At 49.7% G+C, this 16,861-nt stretch overlaps 1 protein-coding gene across 3 annotated transcripts in view; it reads right to left on the bottom strand.

Moving 5' to 3' along the window:
* Positions 1-16,598, bottom strand: part of ITPR3 (inositol 1,4,5-trisphosphate receptor type 3) — an 81,545-nt gene extending 64,947 nt beyond the window's left edge. For 2 of the 3 annotated variants that reach the window (XM_073320289.1, XM_073320290.1), the window contains exon 1: positions 16,295-16,596. In XM_073320289.1, the coding sequence (XP_073176390.1) occupies positions 16,295-16,383 (89 nt within the window). In that variant the 5' untranslated portion in view covers positions 16,384-16,596. Of the gene's footprint in view, positions 1-16,294 lie in introns of all 3 variants that reach the window. The other variant, XR_012155855.1, reaches the window with a different exon arrangement.
* Positions 16,599-16,861: the final 263 nt, after the last annotated feature.

Genomic DNA, 16,861 nt, shown 5'->3' with positions numbered 1-16,861 from the left:
ACTTCAGCGCGCTCAGCGGCCTCGCCACAAACCACAGAGCTGCCAAAGAAGCTGTGCTATTATCACACGTTTCAGGTCTAAACGTCGCTAACGTTACACAATGCTGGACCCACAAGACGACTTCCTGTGTTGTCGACCTAGATATCTGGACTCCATAAATACCTATCACCATAGCAGTTAGGTCCTCAATCAACTTCTACTGGTCAGGATCCTCCACCCTGTATAACCTCCTGGGGTTTTCACCATCCAGCGTTATGGGCTGCACGCTTGCCCATCTCTCAGTCCCCTAGGATGAACCACTGCAGATATGCATTGCTGGCAAAGCTTCTGATGTTCTCTATTGAGAATGCCCCCACTAGAACGCCTCTGCACCTTATTTACCAATCCAGGCGGCAAAATCTCACATATAAATCCTGAAGGTGCTACTGAAGGGGAATCCTGTACTTAGCTTGGAGATACTCTGTTGCCAAGTATGGCACCGAAATAGGTGGCTGAGTAAACAGCCATCCTGCCTCCTGGAACACCTAGGATTCCCGGCAGTATTTTGGAGCTTCTGCTTCTAACCCCAGCATAACTCGGTGGACAAAAAAAAAAAAAAAAAAAAAAATGAACCAACTGTACAAGAGGGATAGCATGAGACACAAAGATGAGCTCCAGACTGGAGCTTTCCCAAAAGTTTGGGACTGTTTGGATCCAGGGCTTTGCCCTGGGCCTCTCTGTAAAACACATCCAGTTAAGTGAACTGTTTTGAAGGGAGTTTTGAGCTCAGTTCTCATCTTCTCCAAACCAGTTCAACCATCCCCTTGTTTTAGCCTGCACTGCTCTGGCCCTTTGTATGTAATTATTCCGCCCTGATATGAGAATTCAGGATCACATAACTTGGTAGGCAAGCGTCCTGTCTTATTAAATGTGCAACTCCATGCTCCTTGGGCCTTGCAACTCTAAGTGTTACAGCCCCCTTTTCTTCATGCTTTCGGTGGGTCCTCCAAGAGCCACCGCTCATCTTATTTCTAAGCGAATGATCTGATATTATTACTGGGAAAAAGCATGCAATGGCAATACTGTTATGCAGTGGGGCTGGAACAATTTTTATAGTGAGGGTCCTGAGAGCCATTGAACCAAACTGTAAACCCTGTACATAATGGAAACCACTTCAAGCCAGGGGGTGCGGCAGCCGCCCCAGTTCCAGGACCTGTGCTGTTGTGGATGAATAGTTGCTACTAAGAACTAGGGAATCACACACTTCGGTGCTTCTGTCAGCTAAGCTCACTGAACTCAACAGGGCCTCTCATCCTTCCATTTTCTTCATCAGGTCGCTGTGTGTCATGCCCCCCTTCCATCCCTCTCTATTTCAGGGACCCCAATACCACCTCCCTCATGCCCAGGTCTCTGCATGTCCCCCATTCTCCCCTCACACTGGGGGCTCTGGGTGTGTCCCCTCAGTTTTAGGGGCATATGTAAAAACATAAGTAGTTAAACTTGTATAATTTCTAAAGTGTTGAAATAAGTCTTTTCTTTCTGGCTGGGAGATCAGTCATTCAGGATGTCAATATTTAAAACTCCATTTAGATAATGGGCAGAGATGAAATGAGGGTATTATGCAGGAAGCTATTAATGGATAACATCAGCTGATGCTTTGATCTATAGACAATTACAGACCTCATTAAAGATGATAGGTCTGCTAACCAAATGCCCGGGGCTCCATGTTCCCCCTATTTCCTTCTTTTGGGCTTTTCTGATTTTCAAGAAAATCCACAGGGTTCTGCCCTTTGATGCCTAGAACTTTCCCTGACATTTTGGCATTGATTGGATATGGTGCTCAGAAGTTATTTTGCTCCAGACAGACAGAGAAATGCCATCATGTTGAGTGTAGGACTTCACTTCACCAAACAGACCAAAGCCAGACCTCCCTCCCCATGATACCTGATCCAAAACATGCCCAGATTTTGTTCTGCCAAACAAAATAACTTGACAGACGAGGGCTTGCAAAAGCAAAGCCGCACCCTGTTTTGCCCACCTCTCATCCGAGTGTTACTCAACTGCTGCTCCACTTGCCTCATCCTATCCACACATACCACCTTGTAGGCGTCAGGATCTCCCCCAGGCCCTGCAAGGACCAGGCATAACTGGGGAACAAGCTCCTCCAGTGAGGCAAGCCGTACCTGCTATTCTACTTCATCTTTCCAGCCCGGCCATTTAGGAGAGATATGCTGAGGGAAACTGCATGCTCTGGTAAGCACTTGTCTGCCAAAGGGGAACATAAGAACGGCCATACTGGGTCAGACGAATGGTCCATCTAGCCCAGTATCCTGTCTTGTGACAGTGGCCAATGCCAGGTGCTATACAGATAATGAACAGAACAGGGCAATCATTGAGTGATCCACCCCGTTGTCCACACCTAGCTTCTGGCAAAGAGAGGCTAGAGATGCTCAGAGTATGGGGTTGCATCTCTGCCCATCCTCCTTAATTGTCATCGATGGACCTATCCTCCATGAACATATCTAGTTCTATTTTTAGCCCTGTTATAGTTTTGGCCTTCACAACATCCCCTGGCAAGGAGTTCCACAGGTTGACTGTGCATTGTGTGAAGAAGCACTTCCTAGCATTTGTTTTAAACCTGTCTATTAATTTCATTGGGTGACCCCTTGTTCTTGTGTTGTGTGTGGGAGTAAATAACGCTTCTTTATTCACTTTCTCCACCCCATTAATGATTGTGTGGACCTCTCTCATCCCCCCCCTTAGTTGTCTCTTCCAAGCTGAAAAGTCCCAGTCTTTTTAAATCTCTTCTCATATGGAAGCCGTCCCGTACCTCTAATCATTTTTGTTGCCCTTCTCTGTACACCTTTTTCAATTCTAATATATCTTTTTTTGCGATGGGGCAACCAGATCTGCATGCAGGGTTCAGGGTGTGAGTATACCATGGATCTATAAAGAGGCATTATGATATTCTCTGTCTTATCTATCCCTTTCCCAACAGTTCTTGACACTGTTAGCTTTTTTGATTGCCACTGCAAACGGAGCAGATGTTTGCAGAGATATCAGAGGCCCCTGCCTGCCGCAGGCTGCTAAAGACAATGGGGCTGAATTCAGCCCTCGGACAAATCGTGGAGTGGCTGGAGGAAGGCAGATGGGATGCAGACTCCAAGGGATCCGAGATCAACCAATGGGCCATCATCAGCCCTCATGCACAGAGCGGGAACAGAGGCAGAGAGAGACTAAACAATTTACCCAGCATTACCCAGGCATTTGTGGCAGAGCTGGGAACCGAACAGGATCTCGTGAGTCCTGGGCCAATGCCTTAACCACACCACCACCCTTCCTCGCGGGATCGTGCCACCTGGTTGCACCAAAGTAATCTCACAAGTGGTTTTGCCACGAGCCTGCAGCAGGACACGACACCTCAGAGGATTGACAATGGCATCCAGGGACTCAGAGGTTTCTGGTTCCAATCAGACACTAACTGGCTTGCCCAGGCAGAGGACTGCACTGAGCCACACAGACTACGCTCCTCTCTCCTCCCCTTGAGGCTGCTGCTCCAGCTCAGCATGGAGACACCTCGAGGGGGCTGCAGAATGAAGCTTCGGCTGCCATTGCCCGAGCTGAACTTGGTCTGGGCATAAAGAGACTCCGTTCCCACCCCCGCTAAATTCTGTCCTCAGTACACGACCATGGGCCAGCCCCCTCTCTGCAGTAACCCCACTGCAATCAAGGGGATTATGCCACGGAGCAGTGCAGCCCAATTTAATGTTGGCAGGTAGAATACAAGGAGGGAAAGCTTCCCAGAGCTCTGCCTTTCGGGGCAACCCAGGTTAGCACCACCCACCAACTCCGCAAGCACAGCTCAAGCCTTACAGCTCACTTCCCCGAGCTCAGACACCCCCAGCCCACCTCTGAAATAGCCATGAGCCGGAAAACCACTGGCAGCATTCATATCCGAGCTCCTGGGTACAAACTGAACGCACCGAGCAGGGCTTGGGCCTGCGCTTATGCACAGACATTCCCCGGTGTCTCCAAGCAAGCTGGATATTCGGTTTGCAGAGAACTTCCCTCTTCCCCCGCGTTTGAACTGCTCTTCACCAACAGCGCTCTGGCTGTGGGGAAAATGCCTTTCGATTGCTCCATCCCGAGGAATTTGGACTCTGCTCTAACTCATGGGGAGCCAGGAGACCCCCAAAGAGAGGAAAATGCCACGGCGTCCTTGAAATAGGCGGCATGGGCAAGCGGAGACCAGAGAGGTGATTAAAAAGAGAGAAAGCCAGGAAGCCGATCTCAGTCACATTGGTATCAATCCAGAAGCCACTCTGGATTGACACCCGTGTGTCTCAGCAGTCAGAATCTTACCCAAGTCTTTACCAACACCTCCTTCAAGTGACCTCTCCCTCCCCCTTCCCTATTTGCTGGAAGTCTGGGTCAGGGAAATGGCTACTTCCTGTTTAATTCTCTCAGATGTCTTTTAAAGCTATTGCAACAGAAGCTCTCAGGTGCATCAGAGATCAGTACAGCACCTGGCACAATGGGGGCCTAAATTAATAGTAATAAAGTTCCGTCTGCCACCCTGATTCTGCCTGGCCCTCTCCCCATTCTCACCCAGCTACTCAGCAGCAGGTTTGAGGAGAACAACCCTCCAGCAGTTGAGTTTATTGGGAATTGGTCACACGTAGCTCTGTCCAGTAACCTCTGCCAGGACGTGGGTTACAGGCAGATCCTATGAACTGGGAGCCTGACACGAAGTCCATGGAATCCACGAAGAAGACTCCCAGGGACTACACTAGGCTTTGGAGGAGAGGACGTGGGATCGGGTGGGCATTGTACTGAACCAATGCAATGTCTGTAAACCAATGCTGCACCGCAAAGAGGACGATTGTGCTGCTGGAGTTGTAAATGACGTCAGAAGTGCATTCAGCCGTGGTCAACTCCCGGGCTACCGTCATAAGGCTTGTGAGCCCCGGATGTTTTCTTCAGGCACCAGCTCCTGGAGTCATGGGATAATACAAGACTCTCAGCTTTCACTTAAAAAGAAAGGCAAGTCCCTAGCCCTCTGGTTGCAGAGAAAAGCTTAAAGGCTCAAAAAAACCAGAAAGTAAATAGCCCTTCCCCTCCACCCAATGTATATGATTTTCAAATCTCATGATCTTAAGTCCATTTCACGACAGGGGGTGGGGAGGGAAGCTGACTCATGATGTTTGAGCACATGGAGTTGCCAATAGCGTGGATGGGAAGGAGACTGGACAACAGGGACACTTTCCCCAAGGCCAGCATACTGTCTGCACCGCGCTGCTAGAAGCAAGCATGTGCTGCTGGAGTCTGACCTGGCATCAGAAGAGCGTGGCAATGCTGGAATCTCAAAGGGGTGGGGGTAGGCACAGGCCAGAAAGGGAGGGGAAAGAAGGGAACAGAGAGGAAGGGGGAGCCAGATACAGAGAAATGGGGCAGAGAGGGAAGCTTCATTTTGCACAGCACACACAGAAGCGGCGGAAGTGCAATGCCTCAAACAGGCCTGACTTCAGGGCTTGGGGGTTTTATTACCCAAGGGGGCGGTTTTCTCAAACAAACTTTGACTGTAGTCAAATGGCAGCAGTTAGACTGCAAGCAAATTAGGGGGGTTTCCCCCCTTATCTGTAGCCCAGGCTTCCTATGTGTACACACTTCCTCTAAAGCAGTCTCCCCTCCTGCCTTGCCGTTCCCCAGCTGTGGCACTAGGAGGAAAGGGCAAGTAGCAAGAGATACACGAGAAGGGAGAGTGCCCGTACTCCGCCCGCCCAGCTGGCTACATGCATACTGGGAACGCAGGTATGCAGCACACGCACAGAGCCTGGTTCGGGGGGGGTCCAGGCAGAACTAGCATGGACTTCAGTGTGGGCTCGGCCTGAGTAAATCCCAAGGGAGGGACATCGGACTTGATCTCTGGAACAGGAAAAGTCTCCACTGCACCTGCAGCCATGAGCAGCTAGCTCAGCAAGAAGTGGAACGAGGAGACGTCCTTAAATGACAGCAGCCGGAATTATATATACACTCAGTAGGGACCCATGTGGGGCCTGCAGAAATTGTCCTTGCTCTTTGTATGCCTAACTTCATCAAAAAAGCTCTAAGCAGATGCACTTGTCTCTCTCCCTCCCCGCACTGTCATTCTGGATTGCGCTCTGACAAACTGGGAGCTTACTGGCTGTGCTACTGACTCATTGCCTGTCCTTGGGCAAGTCCCTTCGGCCAAAGTTTTCAAATTTAGAGCTAGGATTTTGGACGGAGCTGACAGGGTTCAGTCAGTCCAGCATCTATCCCCCATGGACTGTCAATGAGCTTTGGATGTCTGACACTCTTAGGCTACTCAGTCCGAGACTAAACCCAGATTTCAAAGGTATTTAGGTGTTTAAAGATGCAGCTGCTAAAGCACCTGAGCAAAGTGGGCCCCTAATTCCCATTGATTTCCAGGAGATTTATGTGCCTTTTTCTAAAGGATCTGCTCTAGGAATTGTTTGGAGGAAGTTCTCTGCTCCACGCTCTGCAGGAGGTTGGACCAGATGATCATAGTGGTCCCTTCTGGTCACAGACTCTGACACTAAACTTCTTCGGTGCTTTTCAAATCCCCGTAGGTGCCTAAATAGAAGTGGCCTGATCGACAGCAGTTCTAAGATCCTGGGATTACAAACTCTGTAGGAATCCAGAGTCTTATTTTTATTAAGCTGGTACCCTGAAATAACGTTCTCCCATAAAATATCTGAAAACAAAGGCTCCTCAGGCTGTTGACATGAGTCATCTGTAATAGCACAGAGGCACAAATATGACTCAACTCATGCCTGGTATTAGATGCTACTTGTTGGTGTGAGAAAGCTCACACAGGTGGAGCTATCCCTCCTATTAGAAGAGTACGGAGATGTGGGGGCCAATTTACATTCTGGATTTGGATAGCTGCTGGCAGGGCACTGGGGTGCTAAGATAGTTGCTAGAGTTGGTCGGTAAATGAGAATCAGGCCTTCAGCGTTTAAGCATCTGAAGAAAGTACATTGAGAAGCAGCAGCCATGAATGTGTTTGTGAAACCAACAAATCAAGGCACCTTTGAGAAAATTTCACCCTTTGGGAGGTTAACCAATGTAGGGCCTGATGCTGCATGGTGTGGTTTATTGCCCTCCATCCAGCAAAGCACATAAGCATCTGATTAACTTTAAGTACTCCTGTGGATATTAATGGGACTACTTGCACACTTCAAGTTAAGTGTGTGCTTAAGTGCCTTACTGGATTGGGGCCAGCATGCTTGTCCCATTGCAGGATCAGGATCAGGCTTTTAATGGATAGTTCAATGGAAGCAGCAAATGTCAGCACTTGAAACACATTTGATAGGCCCCTAACTTTCTCCCGGGGGAAGTCAGCCAGCTGTGGACTATATGCAATCACCATATAGGACAACGCTAGCTCTCAGGAAAAAGCTTAATACCTTTAAGAACCATTTGGCCAGCAAAACTAGATTCCTCGGGAAGATGAAGAGTCAACAGTTGTAGCTTTCAACAGAGGTGCATTGGGCTGGGGGGGGGGGGGGGGGTTAGAGAAAAAGGGGCTAAATTCTGCTCTTAGTTCCCTGCAGTGGCATCAGTGCATTTGAAAGCAGATCTGAGCCCTGTGAATTCAAGCTTGCTGCCATGCAGCTGAGATGGTCTATCCAAGTTTGCAAGCCAAGTTACAGTAGGGTGGTAGCACTCCTCTAGTTAAGGTGGAGACTAATTCACTGTTTAACAGCCAGTTTTCTTAAGTGCCCAAAATAATTGTACGAGTAAGCTGCAGCTTACTCACAGATACCCTGCAGGAGTCTCTCTCCCCGTAGCGAGGCCTGCACATGCATTGGCCTGGATCCTGGCAGCTGCATTAGGATGATGAACCTGTCACATCCCATGAGCCATAAATTATTATTACTGAAGCACTTCCAGCAGCCCAGCTGCAGGGAGGTACTGAGTTTGTGGCTGTATTTCTTATTGCCTGGAGCTGTGGCTTAAGCAGAGTCCGCTCAACTCCTCTGGAGCCCTTTCAAAAATTAACCACCATGCAGTGAATGCAGTGCTGACGTCAGGGACCTGCTGGACAACACTGAAGATTAAGGTCCTCTCATCACAGAGTGGGGACAGCACAGACGCTTTTCGGCCCACCTTTGGGAACCCTATTCTGACCTTCGCCTCTCTGCAGAGGCTGCTAGTAATGGCACTGCATTAATGCTGGTTCTGTCACACAGACACCGGTACTCTAAGCTCTGGACCAAAACCAGCAATGCTTCTCCCATGGGTTAGCTGAAGTTAACTATTGGGCCTTCCCAGCCTCGGCCGGATTCAAGCCAGCCAGCTGAAAGCGAGAGTCTCTGTATCCCTTTACCAACCCTCAAACCAGCCAGTCCCCTATCGGCTCACTGAGAACTACACCACTCTGTCTACAACCCCTTCCGAGAAGGACATGCAGAATCACAACCGTGGCAGCTACAAAAGTGGGGCTGTTTGTTGCTCTGAGGCTGGCTCAGTCAATGCCAGGAGGAAAACACTTCCTCTGTGTCTCTCTCTCCTTTTAATTGCCTGGAGGCACGTGCTCTTTGACCCCGTAGGTAGAGTTACCCTTCACCCAGCTCCATTTCCCTGAACCACCCCACCTCTTCAATCCACCTGCAATCACAATAACAGTTATCAAAGGCGTGATTTCAAATTAAACAGACACTTATTCAAGTATGTTTACACACAGCCCTTCCCCCTTGCGAGGCCCGGAATATGCAAGATGCGTGCCCAGTGACTCATGCCCACTCGCTGCTTGTCCATGAGCGCCATTCTTCAAGTGGCTTAGCTGACGAGTCCCAGGCATTGTATCCCCTGGAGATCCCTGAAAGGGCTTGCTAACGGGTGTGGCCTGAATCAGCTCTCTAACAATCCTTCTCGTGAGAGACTGAGCCCCAAAGGCACTTCTGCGCAGCCCTGGTTCAGTTTATTCTGCTTTGGCCATTAGAACTCAGGGTTGGAAGGGAGATGGCAAACAGCAAAGAGGCAGAAAGTGATTAGAGCCTGGGCTCTAATCCCTGTTTGGCCTTGGCCTTGCAGTGTGATCACATTAAAAAAACCAAAACCAAACTTCTGTGCCTCAGTTTCCCCATCTATAAATGAGGATAACAATTGTTGGTCTTTGAAGTTTGAAATCCTTAGATGGAAAAGCCTATATCAGTACCTAGTCTTACTTACTACTAGCAAGAACGCCAGGGGATTGGTCACATCTTGGGGACACCTCTCCAGATTCCTCACCAGGATTTTGAAACCACCAAAGAAGAGACTATCCTCCACAGACTCCTCCCCAGGTTTTACAGCAAGCCCAGTGCCAGGCTTTATGCCTCTAGTCACTGCTGGGCAAGGTACCCGGGCAGGGAGGTTCCATAAAGCTCAGAATTCTGTACCTCGTGATCAAGGCTCCATGCTTGGTTTCAAGCAGCTAAACAATAGGCACAAACCAGGATTGTGGGGAGGATGAGAGCGCGCGAATGAGTCACAGGCCAGACGTTGCACTGGTGGAAGGGTGCTCAGATGCTACAGCGCTGATGGCAGTAGAAGCGCCCTCATAGAACTGACAAGAACTGGCCCTAGCATCAGACCTGCCCATGTGGACTTTGGATGATTGGAGGGCATGGCTTAAGTGTTGCCTTAAGGCGGCACTCCAGGAAACAGGTCAGCTTTCACACCATCCCACTATCACCTTTTAAGTGCTTTGTGTCTCTTTCCTGGAAGCATTTTCCATCCCCAAAGAGAAATAGGGCACCTGGGGACAGAGGTGGTATTGGCCTCTGATAAGTTCCAGCAGTTAAACGCTCCCCAGATCACTCTGCACGGGATGCTTTTAATAGTATTATTACTTAGCACTTAATATGTCAGGGACTGGGAGGGGTCCTCAGTGGTTAGGACTCCTGGGTTCCATTTCCAGCTCTGGAAGGAAGATGTGCTCAAAGCAGAAAACTGAGAGGCAGGATTCCTGGGTTCCTTTCTCTCTCCTCAGCCACCGACTCGCAGTGTAACCGTGCGTCATCTGTACAGTGGCCATAACAAAGATTGCTCCCTCACCATAACATGGGGGTTGGGAGGCTTCCTTCATTAGTGTCTGTAAAGACCTTTGAGATTTTCACTTGCAAGGTGCCGTCTGAGAGAAGCGTTAGTACTACAGAGAGAGTTTTGCCAAGGCAGAAAGGGGACTTAGATGCTGAAAGTCAATAGGAGTTGGATGCTTAGCTACCCATTACACCTTTATAAATCTCATCCTGAAGCGATCTGTAGATGTAGGGCAAGGAGTGAACGGGTATAAACTATTAGAAACATTCCCTAAGTGGCAAACACACTAGAAGGATTAAAGCACCAATGAATTGACTCAAGTTTTTCTCTCCCGAGCCCTTTGCTTAGCAAAGTGTGTGACACGTAACTCCATGACCTTTGCAGCTGCTTTTGTCCTGGGCTGTTTGAAACCGCCGTTTCTCTAGACATCTTTTATGGGCAGCAGCCAAATGACTTTCAGCAAAGTCATGCAGCAGCCATTCCCCTCGGTTCACAAGTAGCTTCTAATCAGGCCTGGAGGGGAAGACTGAGATCAGGGTTCGGGTTTCTCCATCAAAGCAGCTCCTGGGGGGCATACAGCCAGATAAAAAACTACCGCAAAGTCTGGCACTGTTAATACTTCTCCCCCCGCATTTTCCTCCACTGGGTTAATGGGAAACCTCTAACACACTAACACTCTGGTTAAACACTATGCATCCGATGAAGTGAGCTGTAGCTCACGAAAGCTTATGCTCAAATAAATTGGTTAGTCTCTAAGGTGCCACAAGTCCTCCTTTTCTTTTTGCGAATACAGACTAACCCGGCTGCTACTCTGAAACCTGTCACTATGGTTAAAGGGTGTCATTGCAATGTTGTTTAGCCCTAGGATAATTTTCCCCACACATTTGGTCACTGCCACTATCTTTAGAGATCATCCTTTCATTTCTCCAGGGAGTCTTTAATTACCTCCTCTCTTTGTTCTAACTTGGTCATTTCTTCTAATTTAAGCATTCCGGTTAGTTTTATGCCCCAGTCCAGCAAAGCCCTGAAGCACATGCGTTGGTTTGAGAATGTGAGCAGTCCCATTCCCTGCAGTTGGGCTTTTCTCAACTGAGCCCATGATACCACAAGTGATTCAGGGGAACAGCTTGTCTAGTGGTTAAAGCAGGAGACTGAAGCCCTGACTGCCCTCAGCTCCCAACAAAGTCAGTGGGAGTTGAGGAGGCTCAGCATAGTGCAAAACTCAACCCTGGGCGTTAGGGTCCCGAGTTCTATTCATGGTTCTGTCACGGAGCGCCCTTAAGCAAGTTTCTTCCCTGCTCTATACCTGTTTCCCTATCTGTAAGATGGGGGTGAATGACACCCACCCCCCCAGACAAGTGGGGATTGCGAGGCTTAATTAACATTAACGAAGGCCCGGATTCTGATAGCTTTACTCCACAGGGGGGCCCACTGATCTCAGTGAGGTTGTTTGAAGAGTAAAGTACCATACAGCATGGATAAAGCTATAGGAATCGGGGCAAAGTGCTTGAAGATCTTCCTGTGAAAGCTAGAGAAGTGCTGGTGTTTACTCTTAACAAGGGTCTCCATTCATGGACACCACGGACCCCAAGAATATAAGCTCACACAAGCCTCCATGCAGCCACAACAAAAATTTAGTCGGGTTCCCTTGCAAGGTAGTGATATAATTTGCATTCGTGTGTGTTTATGTAGGACATAAACCTAGAGATTAGTTGGCCAATAGGTTCCTTGGTTGCTGCATGCCATAACAGATAGCTCAATGATCTATTTTGGTGGCAACAGCTTGATCATTAACTGTTCAAGATGCCGCTTCGCTATATTCTGGTCAAATTAGAATATAAGAGCCGCCATACTGGGTCAGACCAAGGGCCCAGTATCCTGTCTGCTGACAGTGGCCAATGCCAGGTGTCCCAGAGGGAATGAACAGCACAGGGAATCATTAAGTGATCCATCCCCTGTCGCCCATTCCCAGCTTCTGGCAGAGGCTGGGTACACCATCCCTGCCAATAGCCATTGATGGACCTATCCTCCATGAATTTATCTAGTTCTTTTTGGAACCCTGTTGTTGTCTTTGTCTTCACAACATCCTCTGGCAAGGAGTTCCACAGGTTCACTGTGCATTGTGTGGGGGAAAAAACACTTCCTTTTGTTTTAAACTTGCTGCCTATTATCTTCATTTGGTGACCCCTGGTTCTTGTGTTATGAGAAGGAGTAAACACCACTTATTTACTTTCTCTACACCAGTCATGATTTTTTTAGACCTCTATCACATTCCTCCTTAGCCATCTCTTTTCCAAGCTGAAGAGTCCCAGTCATATTACTCTCTGCTCATATGGCAGCCGTTCCATACCCCTAATCATTTTTGTTGCCCATTCTGAACCTTTTCCCAATTCCAATATATCTTTTTCGAGATGGGGCGACCAGATCTGCATGCAGTATTTAAGATGTGGGCGTAGCATGGATTTATATAGAGGCAATATGATATTTTCCTCTTATTATCTCTCCCTTTCTTAATGATTCCCAACATTGTTTGCTCTTTTGACGGCAGCTGCACATGGAGTGGATGTTTTCAAAGAACTCTCCACAATGACTCCAAGATCTCTTTCTTGAGTGCTAACAGCTAATTTAGACCCCCATCATTTTATATGTACAGTTGGGATTATATTCTCCCCTTAGAAACGCACACACAACTCCCATTGCCTCCACTAACAAATCATGCTGGTGTCCAAGGGCAGAAGTTGGCCCGGTGCCTTCCATCCCACCCGAGGCTCTGAGCCATAGCAGGGGGATGCTTCCGCTCCATGTACTAACAAGAGAACAAGTCCCACAGTTTAAGACTACCCCTAGAGAGATGGTTCACCATAGATAGCAACAATCACAGAACTTCAGCCAGGGCAATTCCCACTTCATAGACCCTTTTTAAAAAAATATTTGTATTACCATAGCATCTAGCAATCCCAGTCATTGTGCTAGGCACTGTACAAACCACAGAACAAGACAACTGCCCCTGCCCAAAGAGCTTGCAATCTAAATAATTAAATCATCAAGTTCATCCCACTGCACGCCTTTGAGGATTGTTCCTTATACACTATTCTCGGAAGTTCTATCAGTCTCCTTTTAAATGACTCAAGCAACTACTTCCCTCAGGAGATAACCCTGGTTCGTGTTCTGCTCCCTGTTACAGCCACTAAAGAAATTCTCTGGAGGAGGAGATCCAAGTTCCAGTTCACCTGGTGCATGTAGCCATCCAACACCAAAGAGATCCTCAGAAAGGCAGAACCTTCTGTGTTTTTTTTTTATTAAACAAAAAAAGGCCTCAATGTCCCCTGTGAGTGCTAATTTTTATTTTTCCTACATATGCCACTGGGCTGAGTTCCGATCTCGCTCACACAGGTGCCAATCTGCCAGAACCCCAGCGATGTCTATGGAGGGGCACTGTTGTAAGCCCCATGCCAGCGAGAGGAGCAATTGGGCCCATTACACGGGCAGACCGTTTCAGATACGATCCTACCCTACATCATGCTTCCACGCATCATGTTCACTTGGCGCCTAGAACGGGCTTCTGTCATTCAAGACACTCCAGCTAACCAAAAGGATCACACTTCAGATTCTCTTTGTCAGCAATTCACCTTCCAGAACTGCAGCTTACTTTCCTCTCTGCTCTCTGGTTGCTGCTAGGGAGGATGTCAACACAGACGGATGGGGAGCTTCCGGTACTCTGCTCAGCTGACTATGAAGCACTAGGGCCGGGACTAGCTAAGCTATTTGACTAGCAAATGAACTAAACAAGATGTACAATGTGAAGAGGCCTCAGGAGACGCACTCTCAGCGGGTAACTCCACTTCTTTATCACAGCAATGATTTAAAGTAAGATTGTGCTCTTCCTAGCATCCAGTACAAGGATTTCATGCCCTGGTCAGAGTGGGGGTGTAACTGGGATGAATGCAATAACGATGAGTAAAGAATAAGATATAAGTCCAAATACAATGTCCCAATAGTGAGATCTGTTAGTGTGTGGAATCATCTCCCAAGGGAAGGGGCGGGAACCCCATTGCTTGAGTCACTGCCAACAAGATTGAACAAACCAACCATGGGGAAGAGAGACCTGAAGAACTGACCATAGGGAACAATGCTGCATCGGCCTGGGAGGGCCCGGAAGGTCCAACAGGCCCGTGTCAGATGTTACATCACCAGTCTGGCATAGGGACTACCCAGCACAGAACTGCAGAGGTTAAAGAGAATCTGCGTCAGTGACAGGGACACCTCTAGCATGGAGCCAGGTGGCCAGCGTAGAGATCTCACCAAAATGATTGTGGGAACATTCTCACTAGTTCAGGGCCATGCACAGTACTTGCGTGTCTGCATATGTACGTGTAAATTTGTGTGCAAGTGGGTCTGTTTGTGAGTGTGAAAATTAATGTGGGGTCAGGAAGGAATTTCCCCCAGGTCAGATTGGCAGCATCCTTGGGGGGTGGTTTCAACTTCCTTTGCAGCATGTGGATGCAGGTCACTTGCCAGGACCCTGCCATTGAAGAGTCTTGGTGCATTTCGGTCCCTCATACTCTCTGCCTGTAGCATAGTAATCGCTTACAGCCCACGGGAGACTAATATGCGAGTCTCATTTCAGTTGTTGGGTTTAGGGTGCGGGGGGGAGGGGGGTGTTGGTGGCTTGTGACATACAGGAGAGCAAACTGGATGATCTGCTGGTCTCCTCTGGCTTTAAACTCTGTGAGCACATTGTACAGTTGTGTTCACATACGGGTTTATAAACTTGGGTGCATGGCTGTAGGTGTGTTTTGTGCAGACATGCGCATGTGTCCATATCTGCCATCGCAGTGTGTATTTACACCCATGGCTGTCCGTAGGCAAACATGGGGAGCGGAGTGTGCGCGCGTCAAGGTGCGTGAGAGAATCTCTTTTGGGATCGAATTCTGCTGGCGAGAGAGACTAGCTTCTCTGTGTGGCTCGAAAGCTTGTCTCTTATTGGACCCACTTCTGTTGATGAAAGATTCCTTCACCCAGGTTCTCTCCAATATCCTGGAACGGACACTGCTACAGCTACACTGCATATCTGTGTGGGTCAGCAGGGACTCCGTCAGAGAGAACCATAGGGTGTGTCCATGTCCAGCAGCCTGAATAAAGAACCCTCTTTGCATGCAACACAGCCCAGTCCTGCCTCCTCGCTATACCACAGGGGAATCCTCAGAGTCTCCCCAGGGTACAAAAGACTCCTGTGGGGTAGTTGGAGAGGTAAAGAAACCAGGGTAAACAGAGGGGAACCTTTAGCACCCAGGACACACAGCTGTGCGCTATCCAGCCAGTCCCCAATTCATATGATGGATTTGCCGGCACTGCTTCGCTCGAGTGGCTTGCCTGGGGGAAAGTTTGGCAAGAAGATGCCCAGGGCAGGGGGTATGTCCCCGGCACCCAAAAAAACCCACAGAGAGAATAGCCTGGCAGAGCCCCCAGGGTAAAGGATATAGTCCTCTCCTGCCTCCCCCAATGCACATGGTTCAGACTTCATGCAGGGGAATCATACAAGTTCAATATGGGAGCGACATACCAGAGCATCAGCACAGATCCTTGCAGGTACAGAACCCAGCCTCCCCTGCACCGACCGGAGAGAGGACCAAAGCTTAGTTTGTAAGGAAAGAGGTGCCAGGGCGCAAGCAATTTAACTTTCTTAACTGATGCAGCGAGTGGCCCAGAGGTGCCGGAGCTATGAACTGCTCCGCTTTGGCACAATTTAAGCCCTGGGACCATCAGCTACCGAACAAACCCAATTCTTAAATATTACTCTTGTTCCGCTGCCACGGAACCTTGCCGGGCATGTCCCAGGGCATCTCACCCCCGCTCTCTAGGGGATCCCAATTCCCACTCCAGCAACAGGTGGAAGGGAAGCGCAGCCAGCCCAGGCGAGGGGACGGGGCTGCAGGCAGGCAGCAATGGTCAGAGTGGAGCAGAGGCAAGGGCCATCCCGTCCAGGATCTGGTCTCCAGCAGCTGCTTCAGAGGAAGGCGCAAGGAACCTCACCGCAGAACCTGCCTCCGCACGGGTCTCACCCTGACCTCTCCAGCGCCTTTGACCCGAGGCAGGCAGCCAGCCCTTTCGGCCTCTACCTAGCCACCGTGTCACTTCCCTTTTTGTCACATAAATGAAGATAATCCGGCTCACTTCGCAGGGGGCCCCCCCTTCCCCCCCCCGGCTCAGCCTCCCCCCCCCCCCCAGGCGCTAGTCTACTCACCCCAGCGTGCTGATGAACCCATTGACCGACCCTTCGGCGTACAGGGAGACGATGTCCCCGATGTGCAAGAAGCTGGACATCTCATTCATGATTCCCGCGACCGGCCCCCCTCTTCCTGGAGTGGCGGTCCTCAGCTCACTTCCACCGCCACGTGGGGGCACCGCAGCCGGCGGTCCAAGGGAGCCTGCCCCACCCCCGGAGCGGAGCCAGGGGGGGAGAAGGTGGGTGGATGCGAGGGCGGGGGCGGGTTTACATGTGCTCCCCAGCGCAGGAGCGCGCAAACAGGCAGCGCTGGAGCTGGGCTTGCGGGGGGGGGGGCGCTCAATTACAGCTTTGCAGGAGGGCTCCGGCTTAGTTTGCTACCTGCAGCCAATGACAGCCGAGCAGGAAGTCCTGCTGAACCCAGGCATGCAAATCTCGCCCGCGTGGGGTGCCCCGCCGGCCCAGGCCCCACCCCTCCTCCCTCCAACTTTGGGGAACTTCTTGCTGGCCCGGGCAGCGGCGCCCAGGGCCCCCATGCAGCGGGCGGTGGGGGGGGGTGACTCACACTCACGCACCCCGCGGCTA

The sequence above is a fragment of the Lepidochelys kempii genome, chromosome 21 (assembly GCF_965140265.1).
Source record: "Lepidochelys kempii isolate rLepKem1 chromosome 21, rLepKem1.hap2, whole genome shotgun sequence".
NCBI classification, from domain to species: Eukaryota; Metazoa; Chordata; order Testudines; family Cheloniidae; genus Lepidochelys; species Lepidochelys kempii.
Note: the sequence above shows the minus strand (reverse complement) of the source record. Positions and strands in the feature narration are given on the sequence as shown.